General features: G+C 33.7%; 1 protein-coding gene across 1 annotated transcript in view; it reads right to left on the minus strand.

The window, feature by feature from the left end:
- The window catches only part of brinp3.L (bone morphogenetic protein/retinoic acid inducible neural-specific 3 L homeolog), a 398,147-nt gene that overhangs the window by 49,117 nt on the left and 335,565 nt on the right, over nt 1-13,465 (minus strand). Inside the window, exon 6 of the mRNA XM_018258776.2 lies at nt 8,582-8,818. Within this exon, the coding sequence (XP_018114265.1) occupies nt 8,582-8,818 (237 nt within the window). The remainder of the gene's footprint in view (nt 1-8,581; nt 8,819-13,465) is intronic.

Below are 13,465 nucleotides of genomic sequence, written 5' to 3' on the forward strand. Positions count from 1 at the left end.
AGGCTTTAAAGTATATATAAGTATAATAAATGCTATTGCATATGTACCCAAAACAGGGGTTATTTTGTTACAAAGTTATGATCATAAAATTGATAAGCCACCATACCACGTCAAGGTATATATATATATAGTGTGTTCAGTGTATGCACTCTTACCGGATCAGAAAAATGAATTCAGGTACGTTGGTCAAACGACATCAGTAGCAAATGGATTCGCACTCCATTATTTTGTGAATAAATTGTGTCTTTACTCTTCAATTCATTGAATATATATATTGAGAAAAAAAGGACACAGTAGCGCAAAAACATTGACTGTTAAATGGGATCATAATCCAAAAATAAATAAATAAAAATAGTTGATGTAAACTTGCTAGGCAGGCTATCAGCTTAATAGCTTTTTGAAGGCCAATAGTGTCAGCAACCTTAACTGCCTATGCACTGCTGGTGCACATCCTGTATTCAGTTAACCCTTGGGTTGCTGACTTTCTGTTGAGCCAAATACTTTGGGGGTTATTTATCAAAGTCCGATTTTATCTCAACATTTTCTGCTACAAACGCCGATCAAATCCACCTGGGTTTTTTTACACTTAGGAGTCCATTTACTTAGTTCGAGTGAAGGAATAGAATAAAAAATACTTAGAATTTCTAATGTTTTTTTTGGCTACTTCGACCATCGAATGGGCTACTTCGACCCTGACTTCGAATCGTTCGACTATTGAACCATTTGATAGTCGAAGTACTGTCTCTTTGAAAAAAAACTTTGACCCCCTAGTTCGCCACCTAAAACCTACCGAAGTCAATGTTAGCCTATGGGGAATGTCCCCATATGCTTTGCTATCTTTTTTAGGTCGAAGAAAAAACGTTAGATCGATGGATTAAAATCCTTCGAATCGAACGAGTTGCGGTAAATCCTTTGACTTCGATATTCGACCATAAGTAAATTTGCCCCTTAATTATTATTACATTTTCCCGAAAATTTGGTTTGCGGGCAAGAAACAGATTTTCACGATTTTTTCGAATTGTTCACCCGAAAACTCTGAAAACTTCAGGATATTGCACGAAACCCAGCACACATCAAAAGATAATTGGGACTTCTCCCATTGACTTATATGCAACCTCGATAAGTCTGAAATGCCGAATTTTCAGATTCGGACTTTTCCATCCTCGGGGTTTAATTAATTCAGAAAAATTTGTGATTTTTTAAAAGTTCAATTTTATAAAAAAAAATCATAGATTTTTCATGCTTTTTGCATTTGGGGTTTAGTAAATAACATTCAGCATATGTCCTCTCATTTGACTGTTGAACAAGTGTGTTTGCTACCCCTGTAAGTGTCATTCAGTTTTTATAATGTGTTAGGCTAAAATCAGCCAGAAACAAATACATTTGCAGTTTACACAATTCACTTCTCTAATGCAAATCTTTTTTTATTACTTTAATAGTCTCCTCTAATGATTGTTTGTATATTTATACAACAGTGGTTTTCTAATTCAAAGTCCTTTTAAAAAAAGATTGACACGTATGATAAAGATTCATCTCAGAATGACTAACTACAAAGGAATGTGTTGCCCTAGCATTTCAATTAAAACTTCTTTAAAGTGACTTAATTTATACCAATTATAATAGGTTTCCTAAATAAATATTTTGTGGTAAAGGCTTACAATCGCTAAATAATGAATTAGGTTGGGTTTATTCATTTTTATAGCCGACACTCAACATACCAAAATGCAAAATGAAGATGCATTTTAATGATCTTTTCAAATAATAAAAATAGATCTATGACATGGCTTAATTGGCAATTCTTCTCTTCAAAGGCAATATTGCCAAAAGTGGCAAACTGCAGCAAATGAAATTCTGCTTATTCCAGAACTGACTGTAAAAGTTATGAGATTTACAGCCTTTGTGAGGTCACAAAACACATTAAAACTGCAATTTCTCTGTCAATATATATTTTGTTTATTTTGCTCATATCACTAGCTTTATTTGTTTCTTTCTTGCTTTCTCTGCCCATTATTGTTCATTTATTCTATTGTCAAATTATTTCTGTATTTTACATAACATTCTTTGTTTTACCAATATTTACCAATAAACCAATATTTTTGTACTTACATAGTTCAATTCTGTAATTTATGTTGTCATACTGTATAATTTTACTTATATAAAGCAAAACTTATTTTGCCAGTAAACTATAATACTCATACAGATAAGTAACATGGAATAAATATGCTGGTTGATTTGTATTGTTGCAGCTCCACTGGTATGGGATCTGTTATCTGGAAGAATGTTATCTAGAAAGCTCCAAATTACAGAAGTCCATTTTAAGCATTTAATTAAATTTTTTGTTAAAATGATTTGCATTTTTGTCTGTAATAATAAAACAGTACATTGTACTTGATTGTAACTAAGCTGCCTGAATCCATATTTGTGGCAAAACAATTCTATTGGGTTTAATTAATGTTTAAATAATATTTAACAGACTAAAGGTATGGTTATCAACTTATCCAGAAAACCTCAGTCCCTAAGAATTCTGTGTGTAAATAGAGTGTATAAATATGTTACGGCTGATAATAGTGCTTTAATTGGAGTGAAAAAAGTAGAGGGATGCAATGTCTGTGCAAATAGTGTGGTGTGCTAAAATAAGTCCCTCCCACGATTATAAGCCACACCCACTTTTTTATCATAAGCCTCACTCACCAACATTTTCTGCTTTCATCCACTTTAGAGCAAAGTCATTGTGCTATTTCCTTATAATGAACAATTTGATGTCCAGTATTTATATAAGTACCTGTGGCCTGTAGGGACCCCAAAATGAAAATTGCGCTTATGAAATTTTTTGCCTGCCAATTCAGATTCTGAAAACACAGCATTTTTACCTGTGTATTGTGGGTCAAAACCCCAGCATTACCCCACATTATTTAATATTCTTTAATTCTCTCACTTTTCCTTAATCTTCAACCCTCCTGTTCTCTATAACCCTCTCTGATGCCTCCATATTCTTCACCTGTACTTCATATATGTGTGTGAAATCTTTCTGCTTGCCTTAACTCATTTTGCTGACTGCTCCCTATCCCTATGTGGCTCGTGGTGCTACTTGTGACACTGACATTTTAATTCTGCATTAATATAATGATTTCTACTATGTGATTCCAATATATGTAGGTAGCGACTGAAGTTAACATTATAAAGTCTCATTAAGCTTCTTTGTTCTCTCTCTCTCTCTGTGACCGTGTCTGTTGAAAGCTACTGAACTTCATGAAATCCAAAGTTACTGATGCTTCAAATGTTAAATACACTGCAGTAACACTGTACCCAAATGCTCTTACTTGAAGAAAGTGCTGTACTCATTCCTACCTTGAAAATATAGGCAACTATTATATATGAAAAAAACTTTATATGTGCTTGTGTTCAATGAACATTTGGACTCAACTGTATGGGTGCCATTATATGTGGCCAGCCACCTGTTTAACCCGCAACAATCAAATATTTCAAATATATATAGCCAGTGACCCATTGAGCACCTGTCAGGGAAAACATGATGAGTGGTTGACACAAATAATAGAACTTATCTAGTATAGCTTTAGTATTTCCACCCATGATGGAATCCCAATGCACTCATTGTATGTTAATTCTGTATTTATTAATATATATTACACTGCACATTACTTTTATTTTAAAATAGTCAAAAAGGTAGAAAAGACCAGCCATCTATACTCTTTAAAAAAAGAAAAGAACAGAACAGTCGTCTATACTGGTGTAAAATAGTATTGAGGAAAACATTTACTGATGAGTCAATCAGGAAAATCAGCTTGAAACCTTTTTTATGTGATACACGGACGCCTACTGCTTCAAAGATTATAGAATGCATTAGAGCTCAGAAGTAAGAATGACTCCTTACCAGCTGCCTCTATGCAGCCAGACAAACATCAGATATTTTAAGTATAAGTACTTCTTTCCATGAGAGATGCAGCTAAACTTAATGGATATAGATTCATCCCTACTTATACTTTGTAAGGAGAGACAAGTGATTCTATAAAAAGTCAATGTTTCCTAACACAAGCAGATTTATCATTCCTGAGAATGTACCAAGACTGAATAGGCAATTCAGCAGGACATTGCTAATGAACTAATCTTAGATTGTAAATCAGATAGTCCTCTCAATTTTGAAGTCATTTATGTTTTCTTCGGTGTACCTAATGACTTTTTTTTTTGTATTTGCACAAATTAATGATTCAGATCACCAGTGCCACTAAAGAAAAATGAATGGCACGCAGCATTGTTGGAATTCTAAAAGAACAGAAAGTCCATTAGCAAAATAATTTTTAATCTGCAACATTTTTATATGAAAGTTACATGATGATAATTTGTCAACTGTGTCTAAAAAGCATAGCGAGTTCTTAAACTACAAAGCTGATATTGGGAAGAGGAATATATATATTTTTTAAATATGGCATGAAATATGAAAATATGATGTATGCATGTGAGTTTCCTATAGTGTTAGATTAAACATGTTCCATTTAAGTGACTTTTTGCAGAAAATCATGAGAGTTTGGTCATTTGGAGGGGGAGATAAAAGAGAAGAAAAATAAAAAAGACAAGAAGTCACCCCAAAGCCATTTTCTAAACCTCCTGACTTTGTAAGATACTTTGATCGAAGCATTCCTTTAATCTACAGCCATCATTATAAGTGCGGCTTTTGGCATCTTATTAGAATGAAATAATAGGTTCTGTTCACAGAATTGCCTGTAAAAATATATGAAATTATGTACATAGTTACTTAGTTAGATAGTCTCCCGTTCTGAGGGTTCATGAAAGGACATCTGGTGGCACTGAGTGTACAGGACCCTTTCATGAACTGTTTCTCCTGAAGCTATGAACTTGGGGCATTGCCCCCATATCACATGTCTAATCTGATTCATGTATTTTACAAAGTTCAAATAACTGGGGAGTTTGCACTCTGGTGATGGTGGCCTACAGTTGAGTGTGAATGCTGACTTATGTTAAATTGTTTCTGGGGTAAGACAAGAGCCCTGGATGCATCAGCACCTAGGCTTTACCACACTTGGTAAATTTTTGCACCTTTGCTAAACTGGGCCTTTGTGTTTGCATATGGATTTCATGTCTCCAACCAAAAAAAAACGTATTCCCACATTTATTTATATTAAAGCACTAACAAATCATTATTTCTGTTCTTCCCTCTCCTTTCTCTCTACATGTAATGTAGATAGTTTATGGATATACAGGTATGGGACCTGTTTTCCAAAATGCTCGGGACCTGGGTTTTCCTGATAAGGGATCTTCCATAATTTAGATTTTCACTTCACCTAAAGTCTGTTAGAAAATCATTTAAACATTAAATAAACCCAATAGGCTGGTTTTGTCTCTAATAAGGATTAATTACAGTATATCTTAGTTTTGATCAAGTACACTGTACTGTTTTATTAATACAGAATTATTTCTTTTCAAAATTTAGATTATTTGGATAAAATGGAGTATACGGAGATGACCTTCCCATAATTGGGAGCTTTCTGGATAACAGGTTTCCAGACAATGAATCCCATATCTGTACTTTGCTCTTTATAAACAAACGCCCATTCTTCAAGCTGCAGTCTGTGTCAGTCTTCAAATAAGGCTTATCTGTGGACTGGTAATTTGATTAACTACTCTCTTTCCCAAGTGCTTCAAAGAACCACAGAAAATTGGAAAGTGAAACTAATTTCAGTTGCATACCCTGCCTTGTTTAATGCAAGAAAATAAATAATATAAATGGTATTTATGAATTATAACAATAGGCAAAAAGTATGATTATCAGAAGCCCTATTTGTTGAACATGTGATAGACAAAGAGGAATACAGCAATAATATTTATGTTTTTATATTAACTATATTATTGGGATGTTGGCTTGAAAGCTTATGGCTAGCAACATACTGTATGTCTGTGGGCAATTACTGTATCATGCTTTAACACATTAATGCAACATTAAAACATGTACAGGTATGGAATCCGTTATCCTGAAACCTGTTATCCAGAAAGCTCTGAATTACAGAAAGGCCATCTCCCATAGACTCCATTCTAATCAAAAAATTCAACATTTTAAAAATTTTCTCTGTAATAATAAACAGTACCCTGTACTTGAACCGAACTAAGATAAAACGAATCCTTATTGGAAGCAAAACCAAGCAATTGGGTTTATTTAATGTTGAAATGATTTTTTAGTAGACTCAAGGCATTTATATTCAAATTACAGAAAGACTTCTTATTGGGAAAACACCAGGTCCCAAGCATTCTGAATAGCATAAATAATAAATATAATATAATAATATAATAATATATAATAAAAATAATAAAAGCAGGATTTCAATTAAAAAGGTTTAAAATATGTCTGTAATGCAGACAGGCTAGGATCCATGCAATTTGAATTCCATTGAAGTTATGCTTTCTGCATAAAAGTGGCATTGTAATCCTAGCTGAGTTTCCAGATTTAAATGTATTCACCCCTGTTTTCCATAATGATATAAATTAATCTGCTTTCTATATATCATTGAATTGAATCCTTGGATACCATGGTTAACACTTTTCAAGGTACTTGTGTCCAGACATGCTCCTTTGTGACTTGCAGCAAATGCCAATGCACCCCTTGAGACTGCTCTGAAGAATTAGCTGCAAGTGCACTTATTTATGTAAGAAAACCATGGAATTGCTGCCAGCCTGGACCTAATGGTGATTTCAGGGTTCCATTAACAGTCTGTATTACAAACCACCGTTTACCATGCTAGAATCTGTATAAACACACTGGCTGAGAAGGTTTATTTGTGTCTAAATTTTGCATGGAAAAGTAACAAAAAGCAACAATAAGATTGTAGAGATGCAGTGCAACCATTTTTTGAATGCCGGGTCAGTGGCTGGCATTTAAAGGCTGGAAAGTGGCAAAAAAAGAAGGCAAATAATTCAAAACTATAAAAAACAAAAAATGTAAACCTATTGCTAAGAATAAGACATTTTTTAACACACTATGGTGGCTGAAATTTTAAATTTTGTATACTTGTTGGTAATGAATGCAACTTTAATGCGATCAAGTTCTTTGCATGTGATTTAATGTGATTCTGTTTTTCAATTCAAGTGTTTTTGTAAGTGTTTTGGAAATTGAGAAAAAACTGTGTGATAAAAAAGGCAAAACCCGACAAATTGAATTTTTTGTAAATCTGCCTCAAAAAGTTAATTCAAAAATTTCCCAGAGACTTGCACAGAGACTTTAAGGGATTGTTCACCTTCAAACACGTTTTTTATTTTCAGATAGATCATCAGAAATAAAGACTTTTTCTAATTACTTTCTATTTTCTATGTGTGGCCATTTTTGTAATATTGAAGTGTAAAGTGTAATTTCCTCTAAAGCAGTTCTGGGAGGGGGGTCACCAACCCTGTAGCCTGTTCTAACTTTATACATTTAGGGGCAGATTTAGCAAGGGTCAAATTTAAAAACAAAAAACAAAAAAAAAAACCTTCGAAATTCGAATTCGAAAAGACCAACCAAAATTTATTAAAAAAAATCAAAGTTTTTCTTCGGGGGAATCGGCCATTTTTATTAGAATTCGAATTGTACAAATCAAAGTACCGGTAACATCATATTCAATCGAATTTGATTCAACATTTTTCCCCAAAAAACTTTAGATTTCCAAGTCCAAGTCCAAAGTTACATTTTTAAAGAGACAGTACATGATACATGTCGATATTCGAATTTTCAATTTTTTAAGAAATTTTAATCAAATTTGGACTGTTCCCTGGTCGAAGTACACAAAAAAATAGTTTGAAATTAGAATTTTTTAAATTAGAATTTTCACTTCGACCCTTGATAAATGTTGCAAAATTGTAAAAGTTTAGCATCTGCGCCTGAATTACTGAGCTGCCAGACTTGGGAACTATCTGAAAACAACTGAACTGAAAAAAGTGTCTGAAAGGTGAACAATTAAGTCAGCCATAGACAGGATGATTGACATGCCTCCAACCGATTAGCTCACGGGCCAAAGAGATGGAGAGTGTATTAGGTCACACCCTATATGGACACCTTTCTACTGTTCAAATCTTTTGTGCAAAGAGCACAAATGATCAGAACAGCAGGAAGTGAAGAAAAGCTGTCGCCCCATTTCACTTTTGCACCTGACAATGCTATACTAGTCAACATGGTGCACCTGCAGATGAGATTTTCAAACTGCATTTCCCATTTACAAATTAATTCATGTTCAACTTTAATTGCAAACACACGTGTAAGTCTGACCTACAGTATCTCCTACATACACAAAAGGAGAGCTCCTTATTATAAGGATCATCCCCACACATTCAAGAATGGCTTGGGCCATATTGAAATATAATTTGTAAAGAGAACAGATGCAAAACATATATACAATTTGGGAGTCCACGAGTGATGCCTCCTTATATTCGAAAAACAGTGGTTCTACTCCTAAACTGTAAGTGGATGGTGGTTCTTATAGTTCAACACCAGTTGTGGGCCATAAGTTGAATTGTTATTTTTTTAAAGTATTAATAAACTATAAACATTTGTTGTCCAAACAACAATAAAAAGACTGCATACCTGATTCTTCAAACTCCTTGTGATAAATATTCCAGGTATCCCTGATACGAACCAGGTTTTCTTCCATGGCTTGAATGTCTATATAAGGACAGTTACAATCTGGAAACTTGGGGCCACACTTACACCAGCAATCATTGTCTTTGCAGATAAACTCTCCTTCAGAATTGCAGGCTATGTAGCTGAGGGCTGCCTGCACAAAGTTTTCCTGCAGATATTCAGGCAGAATAACTTGAAGACCTGAAGAAATGGAATAAAATGATGATGCCTTAATAAATGTAAATTTTTTTACACTTTTTCCCGAAATCATTAGATTCATTATAGAGATTTTTTTTTAGATATTCATCTTTCAAACTCATAGAAAATTACATTTTCAGCATTTCTGTATAACAGCATTGGAAGGTGCCTCTGGCAGTAAAAAAACTCACATTCCTTGCATTGTCAGGTATCTTCAAATGGAAGTGACGTAAGGGCATCATTGACATTTGTCAACTCTTAATACAGTTAAAAATAAGATACAAAAAAATAACAGCTTTGGATATTACATTAATAATACATAAGTATATGTATACAGTATCTAATAGAAATAAGTCAAAGGCAACTGGATATTTAGGGGCTATTTACTAAAATCCAAATTTATCTCATATTTTATTAAAAAAAACCACGACCAAACACCCTGCCTGATTTTAGCTTATTTATTAATATAAATTCAATTTAATCCGATTGAAGAAAAACTTGATGAAGTCGACCTAATACTTGAATCGTTCACATTTTTCAAGTTTTGCCTTAAAACTCCAAAAAAAAACTGATTTTTCGGGCTAAGCCCAGTTCAGATAGGTGCCTCTACCATTGACTTATACAGGACTTCGACAGGTTTGAGATTTTCGGATTCAGGCTTCTTGCAGCATTGGGATATAATAAATCTTTATATTTCAAGTTTTTTCCCCTCTAAAAATACAATTCAACCTTTAATAAATAACCCCCTTAGAGTTTTTCTTGAAACATTTCACCACTCATCCTCGTGGCTTCTTCAGTTCAACTGATGAGTGGTGTCCAGTTGTCTTATTTAATTCAATTAGATACTGTATATCATGACCTGGATAAATGAGAATCTTCATGTATATGTATTTTGTTTCAAAACCATACAGTACATATGCATTACTGATTCCATTCTAGTTAGAACATAGTTAACTGAACTCACTGTAATGGAAATAGTTAGGCTAAAGTGACATTTTAGTTGACTGATATAGGGAAATATCACGCTATCTATTCCTCTGTATGAAGCCCTCCTGTCTGACTGATATCTGGCTCAATATTGGGGATGTATGTACCATATAGGTTTAAATTTCCCATTTGGCTAGGACCACATTTGTAAGGTTATGTGGTCCTTGCCTGATGGTCTCTGTAAGCCTGTTGTATGATCCATTTTCTTGACCCCAATGATTAGATCAATCCAATTTGGCCCAGTACATGGGTTGCCAGACCGGGCAGAAAACGGTTTCTTTGGCACCTCACATCATGTATCTCCATTCATTTGGGGTAAATTCATGTAATAAGAAATGCCTTTAAAGGCACAGTACGCACCCAAAAACACCTTTGCTAAAAATGCATAAAATCCATATAAAATACATTCTGTTCCATATAAAATACATATCAAATACATCCAATAAAATACATCCATATAAAATACATTATATTCTTTTAATGTTCAAAAAAATCCATATTTTACAATGTGTTTGCTATTCTACAACACTAATATGAAAGTTGTTGTTGTTCTCACTTTCCTCCACCCTTCGTTATAAACAGGGCAACTTGTTCAGAGCTCCTTATCTACCTTTAAACAAACAAACCTTCCCTTTTGTAAGGTTTTGCCTCTAGGCAGCTCATTATCAGACGGTCTTTCTGCGGACATGAACTTAGTATTATCAGATCCTCCTCTGCTGTGCAGGCACAGTATGCACCCAAAAACACCTTTGCTAAAAATGCATATAATCCATATAAAATACTTTCTGTTCCATATAAAATACATATCAAATATATCCAATAAAATACATTATAAAATGTTCAAAAAAATCCATATTTTACAATGTGTTTGCTGTTCTAAAACACTAATATGAAAGTTGTTGTTGTTCTCACTTTCCTCCACTCTTCGTTATAAACAGGGCAACTTGTTCAGAGCTCCTTATCTACCTTTAAACAAACAAACCTTCCCTTTTGTAAGGTCTTGCCTCTAGGCAGCTCATTATCAGACGGTCTTTCTGCGGACATGAACTTAGTATTATCAGATCCTCCTCTGCTGTGCAGGACCAAGAAGTGACATGAAGTACTAAAGTGAAATTGATTTAATTTTCTTGTTTGGCGTTAGATATAACAGAAACCATAGCTATTTCTTAATTAAAACCCTATTTATTGGACACCACATGGATCACCTGACAAGAGGTTGTACTGTATGATTTATAGGTCTTCTGTGTTGATATAGCTACTGCATGTCTGATGAAGAGTGACTTTATAAGGAGTCTAATTTTTTTAATATAATAATATAAATCATTTAATAAATCTTATAGCTCAATTAACAACATATTTTAACCCAACATGTTACAGGTTTGCATGCACTTTGGAGAATAGCACAGTTTGTTTCTTTTCATTGCTTTTTTATAAATGCATTTATGGTGTATGTTTTAAAGCCAGGGCAAACAAATAAAACTTTGCTTGCTTGTGTATGCTCCAATGTACTAGAACAGCAAATATTTAAACAGATGCAGCATCAAAAAAGTATCAACACAAAATAATAATGAACAAAAAAGTATTTTTCCCTGGGTAAAATTTTGACTTATCTTACTAACCCCATTATTCGAAAAATACTGAAATTTGTCAGTTGCAGGTGATTACATCATCGCTCAAATTCTGGGAAGGCAGAGCCAGTCTGGGCACATAGGGATGATGTGCATTTCTGCAATTATTCAGTATATTTTAACTCTCACGCTGAATGCTTTGCTGCTACTGTTGCTCAACTTTCAACTATTCCGGAAATAATTTCCAGAACTATGCCTGCTCTGACCTGTTTGTTGACCAAACTCAGTTTATCCTACATAGACATACATATTTCTTATAAGTATTTCATACAAGGTACTGGCAGTGCAGTGCTTTATTTGAAATGGGAAATTTATGAAATTCCCATACTATTCTATCTACTCTGTTTATTTTTGAGGTATATTGTTACAGCACTAACTGTCAAAATTACTCCAATATGTGTGTGTACAGGCATTGGATCACTAATCCAAAAACCCATTATCCATTAAGCTCCGAATTAAGGAAAGGCTGTCTCCCATAGACTTCATTTTATCCAAACATTCCAATTTTTTTTAAATTGATTTCCTTTTTCTCTTAAACAATAAAATAGTACCTTGTACTTAATGTAAACTAAGATATAATAAATTATTATTGGAAGCAAAACTAGCCTATTCGGTTTATTTAATGTTTACATGATTTTCTAGTAGATTTAAGATATGAAGACCCCTTATCTGAAAAACCTCAGGTCCCAAGCATTGTGCTGTATATATATATATATATATATATATATATATATATATATATATATATATATATATATATATATATATATATATATATATATATATATATACATACATTATCTTCATCCATCCAATATAAAACAGCACCTAGGTCTAGGCCAGAACGTTAGTCGCAAGCTGTTTTATGAATAAAAACCTTTTTTTTTATCATTTTAAGTCCTGACAGTGCTGTTCTATACAGCACTCTCATATATATATATATTATATATATATATATAAACAGCAATGTGTTTCTGTGTAAGATGATTGCTTGTAACTGTGCTTGGACTTGCTCTGAAACTCTGGCTGCACAATTATACAACAAAACAGCATGGTCAACATTAATCCCTCCCCAGTGACAGCAGTGATACGCGCCTTGATTTACCCAAATTAATTCTGTGTGGTTTAAATTCAACCATTTGCTTCCAGATTAACACATCCTGAACATGGTTAAAGCACTGCAAGCAATAAGATTAGAAAAATCAAAGTTTTCCTGTAGGGACCCACCTTTTTGGCATCAGGACAGATTGAGGGGATTCCAATGGAACTCATAGAATTATTATTACTTTCTTAGGTGGAATACAAGGGTAGGGGGATCAATAGCAACCTAAGAATCTATTTAATTACCCCAGTTAATCTTCCTGTCATACCACCCACCAAATAGGTTGAGGAACTTCTATAATGATAGAATGATAGTGATGGGCGAATAGATTCGCCAGGCATGGATGAGTGGCTAATTTCCATGTTACGTTGCCAGTGAATACATGTGCGAAACTGTGGCAAAAAATTGTTGCACGTCAGAATAGTCACACGCATAAACATTGTCGCTCTTTAAAATTATTTTGACGCCCATTGACTTCAGTGCGTTTCGCGAAGTCACAGATTTGTCCATCACTAATAATGTCATGAAAGGGACATTTCATGAACTGTTGTGCATAGGATAAGAAATGGTTTCCGAGGATATACCTGGTTAAGCAGAGGTACACATACTTATTTTCAGAATAATAGTAATTACCAACTGCAACTGAGGAGTTTCCAGCAGAGTTTATTCATAGTTATGGATTTTGGCTGTTACTTTCTGGTCTTCTGCAACACTAATTAACACTAATACTAACATCCAAAATTTAGTATCTAACTCGCTCCCTGAGATCAATGGTGTTTTCCACATTGGAAATGAAAATACTGTTAGCCATATTTTTCTGTTATTAAAAGATAAATGAAGTTTTTGCCTTGAAATATCCAAACATTTTTATGTGTAAATCTGCTAAAGTCTGTTTCTAGAAAACACCTAGAAAAGTATATATTGCAACTTAAT

The sequence above is a fragment of the Xenopus laevis genome, chromosome 4L, assembly GCF_017654675.1.
Source record: "Xenopus laevis strain J_2021 chromosome 4L, Xenopus_laevis_v10.1, whole genome shotgun sequence".
Classification (NCBI taxonomy): Eukaryota; Metazoa; Chordata; class Amphibia; order Anura; family Pipidae; genus Xenopus; species Xenopus laevis.